The following is a 15,829-nucleotide window of genomic DNA, read 5'->3' as shown; positions in this document are numbered from 1 at the left end:
ATTTTTTTTAAAATTGATTAGCATTTTGTTTCTTGGTTGGTCTGTGTTCTCTGGGAGGTGGACTTCTGTTCCAATATCTACCCCCTTTTGTTTGATTAGTCATCAAGGAAAGGCATCTTGCTTTTGCTCCACATATTTTCGTTTCTTTTATGGTTGTCTGCATGTTAGCTTATACCTTCTTTTGTCATTTTCTCTCCAAATCTGACCAATTTTTGATTCGTGGGCTTTTGAAGAAAATTTGAATTATGTTTCACTCTTGTTAAAATTGGAAAACAAGTCAGATTTACAACTTTCTTTAATGGTCAACCAAACCAATATAAATTTCATTGATTTTTTTTTTTTTTTTTTTTTTGAGTTTTGGGTTTGGTTTGGGGGAGGCCTTCATGCCTTCATCTGGCTTATGGCCAATGTAACAAAGCAAGACATATTACCCAATAGCTCATGGGCCTGGAGGAATACACAAGTTGCCAAATCATTTTCAGCCACATTTTCTTCCAATTCTATCACCATTTATTTTGGAATCGTGTGTTTGGTTTAGTTGTTTCAAAAAGTAATCATATTCATCGCTTTTCATTCCCAAAGCCAAGGTGTCGTGATCATCTCAAATAAAAAATTAATTTCTATGCACTAAATTCTATGAGGGGCCACACCACGTAAGCTTTAAAGGAATTGGATAATAATGAATAACATTATTCGATTTCAAAACATGTTATTTAAAAAAAAAAAAATGATAGAAATTATTCACTTGCCCGGTTGCCCCTCTCCTGTACATATCCGTAACCTGGGTGGACAAATTTAATAGTGAATTTGCAAAAGTGAGTAGATTGATAAGGGAATGATGTGTAACCGCTCTCTTGAAAAAATATCGATTTTAAAATGCAAAAATGAAAGTGTAATTCTTAAAAATATAGTTAAGCATTTAGTAAAATTACAATTCAAACATTTAAAATCACATTTTAACTTTTAAAAGAGTATATCCTTTAATACGCTCTAACTTGCTTGCATTTTGAAAACATGATTTTATTTTTAACTTAAACAGATTGTTATTTTTTTCAACCGTACTTTCAAACAAGAAACTTTCTACCATTTTATTTAAAAGCTCACTTTTAGCTTGAAAAATTGGAAGGACAAACCAAACCAAGTCTAAATCTACCAGAAGATATGTTTTTACTTTTTAGTCTTAAACAGGGGTTGCTTGCTCACACTACTTTCAATGAGGAATCCTCCTAGCATATCTTTTTATGATCGCCCTTGTCTTCAGGAATTGTGATGAAGTTTCATATTTAAGGGTATGTTTAGGTAATACAATTTTTTTTTTTTGAAATAAATGTTTGAGTTATTTTGTTAAATTTGAATTCTACTCAAGTTTTCTATAAATTTTTTCAATTTTGTCTTTAGTTTCTTAAACCATCTAAACATATTTTCAAAAAATAATTTTTTTTTGGGTATTCACAATTTTGAATATAGTAAAAAATGATAGAGTATAAAACAAAAAATTGAACACCCAAACGTGCCCTCAAATGCACATATTTCATGCGTTCATCACGTGAAGCACGTTGATACAAATTTTTTAGTTTTTTAAATAATTTTTCATGTGTTCATCACACTAATCATCATCTTCTTCTTCTTCTTCTTCTTCTTCTTCTTCTTCTTCTTTTTTTTTTGAACCAAGTAGATGTGCCTTCATTGATAATAAAAATGATCCCAAAATTGGAATCTAGGGATACAAACAATCCCTATTTAGAGCATATACAAGAAATTCTGGAAGATCTTCTAGCCACGCCATGTCTAAAAATTTGGCCGAAGCCTCTTTTGCTAAAACATGCGCTACATTATTAGAATTCCTCCCTACATGAGTTACCTTAACAAACCTTAGACCTTTAAGCTCTAAAAGAATGTCATCCACAAACAAATCGGCAACCGATAAATCTGTCTTCTTAGCATTAACATCATTGACCACTTGTTTGGCATCCCCTTCTAGAATTACTTCAAAAAAACCAGCTTCTTTACAAAACAACACCGCTGCAAGGGTAGCCATAGTTTCAGCTAGTTTCGGAGAGCCTACAACCTTTTTGGTGATTGCCCTTGCACCCAAAAAACTTTCACTATGATCTCGGGCCACAATCCCAATACCAACAAGTCTATCTTTCATATTCAATGAAGCATCCCAGTTAACTTTTATGATACCATTCGGAGGTGGTTTCCAATCGGTTAAAACAACATGAGGCTCTGAAACTTCTCGAAAATGTCCCCCATGTTCCTCTTGAAGGTGTACACTACAATAATCACTATAAGCTTCAGATGCTTCCTTATAAACAACTTGCAGATGGGTAAAGAGATTTTCAAAAATAAAATATTTATTTATTCGCAGCCAAATACGTCTTGCAATAGTGGCCAATAACCCCACATCCTCCTTAGAAAACCTGTCCATACAAAATGCCATAAATTGCAAGAAATTGTCCCCCATAAAAGAAGATTTTTGAAACAGAATAGAACCTCCTCCCCAAACATCTTGGGCTGCCGGACAGTTCCAAATAGCATGTAAAGTAGTTTCTACCTCTCTTCTACAGAAAGGACAAATGTTATCTTCCACAATTTTTCTCAAAGCTAGATTGCACCTGGTAGGGAGTAAATTATTACAAGCACTCCAAAAAAATATCTTGACTGGATTTTGCACCGGTAGGCTCCAGATACTTCTTGATATCTACGTTATGTCATACTTTGAAAATTCCATTTTTGTTGTAAAGTTGCACCTTCATTCTCACGTGATATATATACATATAAAAGAAGAACTTCACTTACAAATGTCAAGGGGTTTTGCATTCGTAGTTTCGAATTATTAAAATTCTTAATTTTAAAATTTGTAATGCCGATATTTCAACCTGACAAATTTTGATAATTCGAGAACGCAATTGTAAAACCATTGACATTTCGCCAGTAAACGAAGTTCTTCTTAAAAAAAAACAAAAAAAATATTAATTTGCATTCTCCCAATCTAATCAGCTGAGTTGATCCTACAGCAAAAAGAAAAAACGCGTTTTGAAAGGTCAACGTCGATCTTTCTGTACACCACATTTCTCTATCATTAAAGATATCCTCCTTCCTGTTGACTGTCGTCTTCTTCATCACTGTACATGGCAGTTTTCTTGTGTAACTTTTGAACATGGATCTCACAATCAGATCTTAGCCTCCAACCTTGCAAAAAGATCAAGAACATTAAGCAAGCACAAAGAAAGCTTTGAAACGTTAAAGATGGAGGGGGAGATAGTCAGCTTAATAAAGGTATGGCTCCCAGTCTTTGTATGTCTCTCTTATTGCTATGCAATCAGTAAGATAGTCTCCAGAGGTCTTACAAGACTCCTTTGTGTACTCCCAGTCGTCTTCATTTTCCTCTTCCTCCCTCTCAATTTAAATTCCGTTCATCTTCGAGGCACTACTGCATTTTTCATTGCTTGGCTCGGCAATTTCAAGCTCTTACTTTTTGCTTTTGGTAAAGGCCCTTTGTGTTCTGACTCTTCAATCTCTCTCAGACGCTTTGTGGCCGTTGCTTGCACTCCCATCAAGATCTCGACCCGTTTGGAGGAGACGCTTTGTGCCGTGTCTCGAAAACCTATTCAGGACGAGGCCCCGTATGGACAAAACAAAGAAAACCCACTAGAGAAACCAAATAGTTTCCACCGATCTCCACCAATATCACATCTAAATGGGAAAAACAAAGAAAACCCTGCTCCCAAAAAGTCTAAGGAACGTCAATTATTATTCCCTCTAAAGCACGCAGTAATTGGTGTCCTTCTGGCAATTTTGATACGTGTCTATGACTATAGTGAGGATATCCACCCAAAGATTATATTGCTTCTATATTGCTTTCACATATACTTTCTTCTTGAAATCATTCTAGCAATGGTGGCAACCCTGGCTCGAGCCCTGCTAGGAGTGGAGCTAGAGCCGCAGTTCAATGAGCCATACCTCACCACCTCGCTCCAAGACTTCTGGGGCAGGAGGTGGAACCTCATGGTCACCAGCATCCTACGCCCCACAGTATACAATCCCACCCGCCACGCCGCGACACGCTTCATCGGCCGCAAGTGGGCGTCAATTGCCGCCATCCTCGCCACCTTCGTGGTGTCGGGGTTCATGCATGAGCTCATGTTCTACTACTTGGGGTGCATGAAGCCCACTTGGGAGGTCACATGGTTCTTCCTCCTCCAAGGTTTGTGTTTGGCCGGCGAGATTGTGTTGAAGAAGGCGGTTTTCGCAGCTGGCAGGTGGCGGTTGCCGCGGCTGATCTCGGGGCCCTTGACCCTTGGATTCGTGATGGTCACCTGCTTTTGGCTGTTCTTTCCCCAGTTCCTCCGGTGTAAGGTTGATGAGAGGGCGTTTGAGGAGTATGCTGCTCTAGGCAAGTTTGTGAAGAATGTGACTCGTACATTAACATATCAATTCTCTACATTTTTTGGGATAATTGCTCTATGATGACCAATGTTAAGGCACTATCATGTTAATTATCTGTTATTGCCGCAATCACTCTCTCAAAGAGATTTACAAAAACTCCTTTTCAACTTAAGCATCAAATGTATCATCGCCGTCCCTAACAAGTCTTTGATCTTACTCTCCATCACTTTCGCAGATATTCATGGCCTGGGATTAACCATGCGATAATTGCACCATCAAATTATATTACTCCAATCGAGATGTGAGGAGCTAGCACAATAGGCAATTAAAAAGTAATAGTAAATGAATTATTACAAATAATAATAATAAAAATGTTACAAAAGGAGAGAAATTTCTTTAACCATCATCTAACCTAGGAGTTAGTCAAAATCAAGTACCTAGATTGGTCCGTTGTATTAAGAAAGTTTCTAGCAAGTAAATCTTTATATTTGTGGCATCTCACACAAAATATTGTCAAAAACAAGCACCAAGATTTGTTTGTTCTATTTAGTTAGCGTTCACCCAAGGACCCAAATCGACATTAATTTAATGTTTAAATTGGTAGCAATCAGTCTTTATAGGGCTTATATACCCGAGTAGATGGGTGGATAACCCAATATTTGCTTGGATAGGTGAGCCACATATTAACTATTTTATATTAGATATTCAGATTGGTAACATTGCAATTGAGCAAATTGAATATTTTCTTTTAGGTTCTTATTTTATTTTGTGGTATAGTTTAGTCCCCTTATGAATAGTGCATGCGTGCAAGTCCTATTATATATATATATATATATATATATATATATATATATATATATATATATATATATATATATATATATATATATATATGCTATCAAATCACGCCTATAGATACATATATTGTTAATATCACACCTAATTATCAAATTAACCCATTTTAATATAAAATAAATTAAGGAGTCATATTCAAGAGTCGTGCAAATTAAAACCATTTGTTTATTAAAAAACACTTGGGGCTTCGTATCTTTTCTTAAACATTTTAGAATGACTTTATGGCTCGGCCTCTTTTTACAAATGAGAAATGATGTACAATTCTTAACTGTAATGGTTTTACCGGATAAAGGCACTTCGAGAGGCTAAAACTCTCCAAGAAACGATTATCTTCAATATCTAGTTCTTCTTGCCTTCATTCTCTACCCGTTGGGTTCTTATAACAAAATGTTGCCAGCTAATCTTCTACAGTCTTTTGCCACCTCATTACTTATTTATTAGTCTTTTGCCACCTCATTACTTATTTATTCTTATCTACTTTCTACTTCACTCTTTATCTTACTTACAATAAGCCCAATACCTTAATAAAATTATAAGGTAAAAACTTCAGTCAAACTAACTTATTTACAAACAAAAGCCTATTAGATAAAACTTAAAAGGCCCACTAACCTAATTAACCCATTAAAGGCCCACTATATTATATTCCTTACATTGACATAATTTTTGTCTAATTTTGCGTGATAATTTTTTTTTTCTTCTTTCCAAAAACAATGAAACCATTGTGGGGGAAAACGTTAGGTCATTTTCTTGAAAAAAAAAAAAACTGCCACATAGACAAAGTTGAACAAAAATTGTGTCATTAGTTGTTCAACAATAATAATTTCTCTTCTACAAATATTCTTTCTCGTGTCTATGTTTGCGTATATGCTTACAATATTTTGCTATTGAATCCCTATTCCTTTTTTTTCCTTTTTCTTTTTCTAATTAAATCCCTACTTATATATATAAACTATTAAACAGAATTATTTCCCACACATCACGTTGAACTGAAAAGGCTTATATTTTATTGGCAGCATGGCAGAAATGCATGAAAAAAGCACCTTTAACTTCCATGGAATAGGCATATGAAATTGGAACTTTCTAATGATAATAAACATTATGAGCCACATCCAGTAATTTTCTTTTTACTTTAACACGTTATTGAAATTGCTAAGCCACAAAGTTTTCTTTTAAATTAGATTAAAGAAATTCCTTCAAAAGAACTTTTACTAATCTACTTTGAATGAAAGCTCTGCTTTTCTAAATCGAATCAAGTCCAGCCCATGTAAATAGAGATAACCAAACAAATAAAAGCTCACTGATGTGTTAATATAACTAAATGAGTAATGTTAGAAATTATATTTTTATTTTGTAATTATCTTACAATATTAACTTGTCAATCTCAACAAACTTTTACATCAATCATTATTAATAAAAAAAGGTCAAAATTATTGTAAAAGCCACTCCATGATGTCCTCTACCACCTTCGATGTTGAAGCCTGCAATGTGGCATAAGCATCATTTATTTTTTGGACGGAAAGCCAATGAAATGCTCGATCTAAAAATTTTCTAATAAATTGGTTAATAAAATTAGAAAGGAAGACATTGAATTCAACTGGTACGAAAACATAAAAATTATGTAAAATTTCCACTTTTTACAGGTAGATGGACTCCAATTAATAATTATCCCACCCTAGCTACCAAAAATAGCCCTTATTTCTTTTATTTTTTCTCCTAAGTAGGGTGGGATTAATTAATTGGAGTCCATCTACCAGCACAAAAAAGAAGAAAAAAAAAAAGAAAAAAAAGGAAGAAAAAAAGTAAAATTAAATTTGAACTGATAAAAAATTATGAAAAATTTATTGTAATTTATTTTTACAGCACTTGAGCTAAATCTTAAATTTTTACTCTTGCTTCCTTTACAAAAGACTCATCAGATTTCACTTTTTCTCTTGCATTTGTAGAGTAGCATTTAACGCGCTCAACCAAATTCCACCAAAACACAGTAATTAAGCCCAACAACCAAACAAAATCTTTGGACTTGCACCATACCACCATCGATCTGCATTATATAAACAGCAAGACCTCTTAGACTCAGTACGTCAGTGACTAAAACCTTAAAACTAGGAATATATTCTTCATTATTGTCTTCATGGCTGGCTCTGTTGTCCTCAAGCTGACTTGCTTGGTGCTGGCGTGCATGGCGGCAAGCGCACCCATGGCCACCAAAGCAGATATTGCATGCAACAAGGTGCTGAGTGACCTGATCCCATGTGTTTCTTATGTAGTCAGTGGTGGGTCTGTGCCGGCCGCTTGCTGCAGCGGGATCAAGTCCCTCAAAGATGTGACTAAGACCACGGCGGACCGCCAGAGCGTTTGTAAGTGTGTGAAGCAAGCTATTAGCGGGATTCCGTACACTGATTATAATATTGGTCTAGCAGCTGGACTTCCTAACAAGTGCGGGGTTAACCTCCCTTTCAAGATCAACCCCTCTGCAGATTGCAACAAGTATGACTGGCTTTCTCTCTCTCTAGCAGCGTTTTCTTATGCATGACGATTATCATACGACAACTGTACTAAATCTTATATTTTATGGGAGGAATATGCCAGCCATATCTACACTTTTACACATGGATTACTTATGTGTTGACGTGGTAGTGCGACATGGCATGGCCATGTCAGCCTCTTAAAAAAGTTTATTGACGTGGCAATGTGCCGTGCCGCTACCATGTCAGCTCAAAAAAGTTGGCCAGCTTCTCCCATGGGTGGCTGACCGCTCCATTGAGAGTGGTAGGCTACCCCAACCGGACCTATAAGGGTGGTCGTGACCACTCCCAATGTCTGATTTAGTGGTCATGACCACCAGATTTCTTTAATATGGTGGTATTATGAATACAAAATTTGACATTCCCGATCCATCAAATATGGTGGTATTGTGACCACCAAATCTAGGAGTCCCGATCCATCCATCCCGAGTGCTGATTGGGGGTAGAGCCACCTGGGAGGGTGTGTGCACATTTTTTTTTTACTATTTATGGCTAGCGTTAGTGTTTACGAAATATTTATAACTCTTTTTCTGTTTTCTTTTGCTTGGAACGTACCTTGTTTGCAGCATACAGTGAGGTTGATGGAGCAGTGGTTTTCACTTTTCATCTACAAGATGTAGTAGCGTCGTGAGAATAAATGGGTGCTTTTGTCCTCATCCTGCTCCTCTTAATTATAGCTTCGTCTTAATTTGTAGTCTTCTAGTTGTAAATCATCCACTTGATCTTGTTTTTAGTTCTATCTACTTTGCCTACAGAGGAGATCAATTTAGTGGATGTATATCTCAATCGTCACTAAAGAATCACATTTGCTACTTTATCCTTACTAATTGCATTTTAATTAATTCTCTTAAAAATCACACTTTAATTTTAGTGGTGAACTTTTAAATGAAGCCCAACATTCAATTAATCAATGCATTAAATTCTAATGAAGCCAATTCACGCTATCTTTATGTGTGATGAATTGAATTGATGATCAAAAGCATTCAATGCAATAAATTCTAATGAATCCAATTCAATCGACAACGCAATTTGGAAGCCAACGCGAAGAAAATGTGTTTGGCGCGGCCTTGTGAAAAATAGTATTAAAAAAATTATAACATTCATTTTTTTGACTCTTTGAATTTATAGTTACTAATTAATGTACTGACAAATGTTAAACTCAACATTTGATAAAGAGTTGTTAAATGATAGTTTTTGTGAATATTGTTAAAAATTTAGAGAAAAACTAAACATAAACGGCTCGTTGTGAGTGCTCTAATGCTATTATCATAAAAGCATGCATGCAGCCTAAGCTTGTTTTTGAACCGATAATCCAACCCTTGATCCTTTCAGCCAACAACCAATCCAATGGATCTTTTGATATGTGAGGCATTTCTTATTGGGGAAAACAATAGGAGGACCAACTGGAATTTTATTGAACATTAATGGAACACAAACTAAAATGGCTTAATATCTAGGACTAATATGGTAATACTATTAAGTTTGTGACACTAAGGAGATAAACTTGACCTGAAAATAAACTATTTAAAAAAAAAAAAAAAACTTTAGAAGAACTTGATTAATGTGGACATTTCACGATCTAAAAAAATTTGGGATCATAGTAGAATATGTGGTAAACACAAATATTTGGGCAGTCAAAGAGAGGGTAACTGCAAGATTCACCTGTTCCGGACAGCTCAAAATGCGGAAGCCACATGTTGGGGCAGGTGGGCTGCGCCGCGCAGTCTCTTTCTCTTAGGCTTTCTGAATTTTTGAGAAATTCGGACAACCTAATTTTAGGGGATTATGATCTCTCATTGTGATGACTAAATTTGATTGTTTTATTAAAATGGAACAGAGGCTACATCAAACTACAATGTCAGGAAGGAAATTTGTAGTAACTGTAGCACCAACTCAATTGGTTTATAGAATCTCAATCAAAAAGCATTTTACAGTCGATTTCTAACTCATGGGAAGATCTCATGTATGCATTATATAGAACAAATAATCCTAGTACGTAACTATATTCAAAAGTAACCTGATAATCTATAGAGAAAAATGAGACAAAATTGACAAAATGAGATCTAAAAGTAACAGCCAAAAATATTAATCTTCATGATCTCAACTTAATAAAGGTTTGAAATCGGCTAATTGCAGTTGAATCCACTTATTACCATTTCCTTAGTTCCCAAGGAAAATGTAATGCTGTTTTTTTTTTTAGTGAGGGGTGGGGGTAGAGAGCACATTTCAATTGGCACTTTGTCATTGGATGTTGATCTCGCAATATCTCATAGTGAAAATGTTAAATCATACTTGCAGCTTAAACCTTGCATCTAATGTTGGACTAAAGTGAATCAAATAAGATACAGTCAATATGACGTACCCATTAAAACATGCCATGCCAAGGGATATTGCTAAATTAGTTGGAGACCATGCCTCATAAAGGGGAAGCCTCATAAAATGGAAGTTACTAGTTCAAATCTCTTATTCCTCCTCTTCTTAGGGCACAAAAACTTAATTATTAATTTTTTATTATTATTATAAAAAAAAAAAAAGAAAAAAAAAAAGTGTCAAGCAGAAATCTGAGGTGCACAGAAGTCCATAAAATTATTCAGGTTACACATACAAGTTTAAAGTTAATGTGAGGTACACATAACAGATAACCATTAAACATTGTGTTGTTTCTGCATACAAAAGTTATTTTTTCCTTCATTCTCATTATGTATAAAGGAATTGGTACATTTCAATGGTCCTCATTTAAACATGGCCATTTCTCTGTTTTGATACCAATGACATCAAATAAATATACAATAATTTTGGGCTACTGACTGTCATTCATATGTCCAAGTATGCCTTTTCCAATGTATACAACATATTTAATTAGCTCAAATTATCTAAATTTATAAATTAATAAGAATGGCATTTACTGATCAGTAAGGGTTCAATGGCCAGTCAATTTCTAGGTGGCAGCAACCAAACAAACCTTTAACTCTCTTTAGTGCTGCTTCCCTATGTTGCAATAACAGAAGTGAGGTCTCATCTAAATGCTTTGGCACGTCTTCATTTTCTCTTTTTCGGGGCGATTTTCTTGAAAAACTTTTCCATTTTGATTCAAACTTACAAGCTACAAATACAATTAAAAAAATAATAATCAATCTCAACAACCTCCAACCAATATGTATTATCGATAAATTTTTTTTAGCAAAATCTCAAGTAGAAACATGATAAGATAGCAAAAGTACAAAAGTTTATTCACAGGCTCTTATAGACAAATATGATACTTCCAATCGTTTACCAGCAGGGAATATATGTTAACGTACAATAGTAACACACAAAGAGGATCATATTTAAACAACACTCAAGTATGAGTACATGAAGATAATTAGAAAATAGAAAATCAAAGATATCCTACTAACTAAATGACGATATTCAACCAATATGAAATTCATAAAGGGCCTCAAATGTTATTTTGTGTAGCAAATGTTATGGAAACAATGTTGTCCGACAAATAAGAGCGGATTAATTTTAGGTAGAAGTGCAAAATTAGTCCATGGTTGCACCAATTTCAATTAGCTCCATAGGATTTAAAAAGCGACTTAAAACTCCTTGTGCTAAGCAAAAATAACAAATCACTCCCTACCTTAAACCAAGAACCTCACTCTTCTCAAAATCTCTTTGCAACCAACAACCCTCATCATCTCCGATTGATGTAAAAGCGAGACCATCCAAGTTTGGCCTCCAACTGAATTGTTCTAAATAAAGCTGATTGTAAAATTGGACAATATGCTCCCTTATTTCTGTAAAATCTGAGGACAATGATCCATTAACAACTAAAGAATCCACGGTATTGTTTCTTCTATTGGAATTTGCCACAAGATGGAAAATTTTAGTGTTCTTATCTCCCTCTCTCAACCACAAAGCCCTTAACTTTTTCCTCCAACATATTTCCTTTGAGCAGAATAAACCTCTAAATCCCTAGAATTTTTTTCTCCACATTTTAGCATCAAATAAGGGTCTTCCTCTGCAATAATATTAAGGTCACGGATTCCAACCAAAAGATCCTTTTTTTTGCTTTCCAATGTTACCAAAAACCTCTTCATTCCATTTTTTCAGATCCATTTTCATGGCTCCCAACATGAACACCAGAATAAAACTAGGGTAACCCTGAAAATTGTATGACATCCACCCCTTTTTCACATGTTCCACAAATCCCTCTGACTTCAACCAAATGTTCTCAAACTTAAAATATCATCTACTCCTAACTGCAACGCCACAATCAAGCACCACAAGGAGGCGGTCCAAAAAGATTCTAGGAATCTCCTCCAAGTAACATTAGGAAACTAAGCTTCTCAACTAGGCAGTAGGAGAAACCTATCAATTATGGACTAAGACGGCAAATCTCAATTATTGGACCATGTGAAATTCTCACCAACAAGAGGGATATCCACTAGACCCTAATAAAAAATGAATTCAGAAAAATCCAGCATAGCTAGGGACTATTGATTGTCGCCTAATCTCTTAACACGGATATCAGGTAACATTAAAATCACCACCAATACACCATGGCATCTCCCACCAACTAATTAGTTCAACCAATTCATCCCATAGCTGTTTCCTATCATTATCATCATTTGGACCATAAACACCAACAAAAACCCACTTAAAATTATCACCGACACTTCAAAAAAAAAGGCAACTGTATTGGTCCCCACAAACTTCTCAATCTTTTCCACCACCCTCCTATCCCACAATAACAAAATCCCTCTGAAAGCCCCTATCGATCCCAAATAACACCGGTTCACATGATGATATCCCCATAAACTAGCACCACAACCCTAGAGACCTTTAATCCTCAACCTTTTATCCCTATATCTATCATCTTTTTCACAATCCAGAAAAGAATCTTAGGCTTCATAAATAACAAATATTACTCCTCTGCTCCCCCTTAACCTCTACTAGAGTGACCTCCCTTCAAATCATAGTTAATGGAACAGGCCAATCTCTTTAATTCATGGTTTCCTCTGTTTAGGAACTAAGCTTGAAGAACAACCTGAATCATTCGGTTTTGACTAGCTTCAATGGTAATAAATAGGGCCAACATCTTATCCTCAAACCCCTCACATGACACCTAATCTGAAGACATCAATTCCGGCAACCCATATTCTTTAATTACAGCAAGGGGATGGACCATCAAAGGCTCACTTTCCTTCAAATCCTCTACAGAATAAGGCACCACTTCCATATCAGATGACAAAAAAAATTGAGCTATCGATAGAAGCAGGGTATTTTGAGCTATCGATAGAACCACTTCCATATCAGAATAAGGCTCATTGTCACATGTCCGATGTGAGAACAGGCGTGAGAGAGAACTAAGATATTGTCCCCCAAAAACATTGAATGTTTTGCGACATTCTTGTCAAATTCTATAACTATGAGACAGCATAAGCTCGCAGGATGTTAGCTACTTGGTGTCTGCAAAGTAAGAAAAGATAAGTCTTTAAATCTCACAGATTAGAAAAATACCTTCACTTTGGTCCTTAAAACCTCGGATAATACATGCACATACCCATGGCCTTCCTGCACGAGAGGCTTTTGCACCACCTTTAAGTTCACCATTATGTTGTTTCAGACTACACAGAAAGTTCCACTTTGTTAAAGTGAATATTAATGGGACTTGTCCAATTATGAAGAATACCAGTTCTTTCTACTGTGGGAACGGAAACAGAACCCAACAGGGAAGCATAAAAACAGTGAGATAAGCCTTAGATAATACTTTTGGGTAGAACATCTCAAACAATATTAACACTTTCAAAGTAGAAATAAGAAATAAAAGAAAATATATATAGAGAGACAAAATTCCAGCTTAGGAAGCAGCATTTTTTTTTTTTTAATCCAAACTCAGATTTGACTATTTCTTAGGCCTAATCAACATGCTAACACAAAATATAAATTACTTCAGGTTTTTGAACTATTGAGGATCAATTACAGATAGCATTAATTAGATGGCATATGTATGCACCGTGTCTAATGAGTGAAGTAAATATTAGCTTAGACATAGGCTCTTAATCAAATTACAAAGCTTGAAAAAATATGCAAACTCTTCGAACCAATTACATACAAAAAAGAAAAAAAAAAATCAAACCATTTGTGCAATAAACTAAACCAAATTAAGATTGACCCAGATGACAATTTTCAACAAATTTATCAAATATCCCTTCACAAAGAACAAATCGTGCCAAAAACATATCAAACGTACCGACGAGGGAAATCGGTGGTGACCCCAACGTAGGTTTTGATGGGGACATTAGTGGAGAGAATGAGGTACACGCACCATGATCTGGGGCTCAATTTAGGTAGTGAAATTCTTGGTTTCGGCGGTGATGATGATGCCTTTTTTGGGGTGGGGTTTGGACTTTTAAGAGATGGGAATGTCCTGGACAGCGGCCTCGCCATCTTGGGTACACTGTTTTATTTTTGTAAAGTCCGTACATTATTTAAATCTTCCCTTCTAGTAGTTAAAGTTTGGTTTGTATTTTTCAATTTCAATCGATTCTAGTGGAGTATAAAAACTTCTGTAGATCAAAAAGGTAAGATGTGAGCTGAATTAGCCCGAGGCAACATTATCAATATACGCTGTCCTCGGTTTGTTTTGACGTAAAATATATTTTAAAAAATATTTTTGACATTTTTTAATATTTTGTAGGGACAAAAATAATAGTTAACGACGATTATTTTTCAGTTTAACCGTAAAAATCTCTTTAATTTTGAAAAACGATTTACGATTAAAACCGTAAATCATTTTCTGGATTTAAAGCTCTTATTCTTGTACGCGCGTTTGTGAGAATCCGCCATCGCCAGACATTGGAGTTTGTTGGTAACCTGACTCTACCATAGAAAATTTTCGAATTTTAGTATCTGATTGTCGGAATCTAGTCAGTGCCAGAATTTGATCGGCCGGAATCCGGCAACGTCACCAGATTTCGGCAAACTAGATTCCGGTTGCATTGTCCGGATTCCAGATAGTTTGGTCAGAATCTGGAAATTTCTGACGGATTTCAGCTGTATTGGTCAGAATCCGACGTCAGCAACCGGACGTTGCTCGATTTCGACAGCGGTTGCCGAATTCCGTTTTACACCATTTTTTATTTTACGAGTTAAACGTCAAAAAATATTTTCAGAAAAATTATTTTTTCTGAAATATATTTTCGTTAAAAATATTTTACGACGAAAAACATTTTACATTGAAACAAATGAAGCATTAAAAATGGTTTACGAAACTAAAAAATGAAACCATTTTTTGAAACTAAAAAACCTAATCAAAAATATTTTTCAGTTTAATTACTTTTATCGCACCAAACATCAAAAAAAAAATTTTTGCATCCAAACAAACAAAACCCAAGTAATGTTCTGTATAGTAGTCAAGGGTTGGATTTTGTTTCACATTATTTATTGAATTGGTCAGATAAGACATGTTCATACTTCATAAGGCAATCGAACTTGTTCACTTTGATTACTGTACAATTTGTATTAGTCCATGTTACAACTGTAGATTGATTGCATGATTAATTTTGTTTAACCATCTAAATTAAGGACAGCATTTTTCAAACCAATTAAGCTTTCATAGTTGCATGTAGATAAAATTGGATGCAAGAACTCTTTGAGATGTAACATAAAAACATCCCTTCGATGAGTTTGGATTTTTATTCTGTTGAATGTCATCATGTATCGTTTGAATTCATTATATTTGTACAAAAACACTGCATGAAAGATCGAGGAGAAGAGTGGTTCAAGGTAGTCCACATCTCTTGCGTTAAGATTGATAGAATGTTCATTTATCACTCATAAAAGGGAGGATATTTAATAAGTGAGGCTCAATATCTGAAATATTTAATTAAAATGAAAAGTAAATAATGGAGTTAAATTTAAACTCAAAACCTTTGCTATGATACTAAGTTGAATCACCAATTTTTCTAAAAGCTTAAGATGATATAAAGAGATAAATTTAATCATTTAATCCATACTTCAACAATTACCTCATCACTTCTTATAACATTCATTATCATCAATTTCCCATAGAA

At 35.0% G+C, this 15,829-nt stretch overlaps 3 protein-coding genes across 3 annotated transcripts; 2 read left to right on the top strand and 1 right to left on the bottom strand.

Moving 5' to 3' along the window:
- The first annotated feature begins 3,252 nt into the window (after positions 1–3,252).
- On the top strand, positions 3,253–4,521 carry LOC133879278 (acyl-CoA--sterol O-acyltransferase 1-like). Its single transcript, XM_062317806.1, has one exon. It carries the CDS (start codon positions 3,253–3,255, stop codon positions 4,471–4,473), a length of 1,221 nt encoding a protein of 406 aa, XP_062173790.1. The 3' UTR covers positions 4,474–4,521.
- Positions 4,522–7,341: 2,820 nt separating this feature from the next.
- On the top strand, positions 7,342–7,780 carry LOC133879277 (non-specific lipid-transfer protein 3-like). The gene has a single exon (XM_062317804.1). It carries the CDS (start codon positions 7,379–7,381, stop codon positions 7,778–7,780), a length of 402 nt encoding a protein of 133 aa, XP_062173788.1. The 5' UTR covers positions 7,342–7,378.
- Positions 7,781–10,557: 2,777 nt separating this feature from the next.
- LOC133880175 (structure-specific endonuclease subunit slx1-like) lies at positions 10,558–14,243 on the bottom strand. Its single transcript, XM_062319071.1, has 3 exons — positions 14,008–14,243; positions 13,275–13,381; positions 10,558–10,875 (listed from the first exon to the last, which is right to left on the bottom strand). Exons 1-3 carry the CDS (start codon positions 14,202–14,204, stop codon positions 10,682–10,684), a joined length of 498 nt encoding a protein of 165 aa, XP_062175055.1. The 5' UTR covers positions 14,205–14,243; the 3' UTR covers positions 10,558–10,681.
- Positions 14,244–15,829: the final 1,586 nt, after the last annotated feature.

This window comes from Alnus glutinosa, chromosome 10 (assembly GCF_958979055.1).
Source record: "Alnus glutinosa chromosome 10, dhAlnGlut1.1, whole genome shotgun sequence".
NCBI classification, from domain to species: Eukaryota; Viridiplantae; Streptophyta; class Magnoliopsida; order Fagales; family Betulaceae; genus Alnus; species Alnus glutinosa.
Note: the sequence above shows the minus strand (reverse complement) of the source record. Positions and strands in the feature narration are given on the sequence as shown.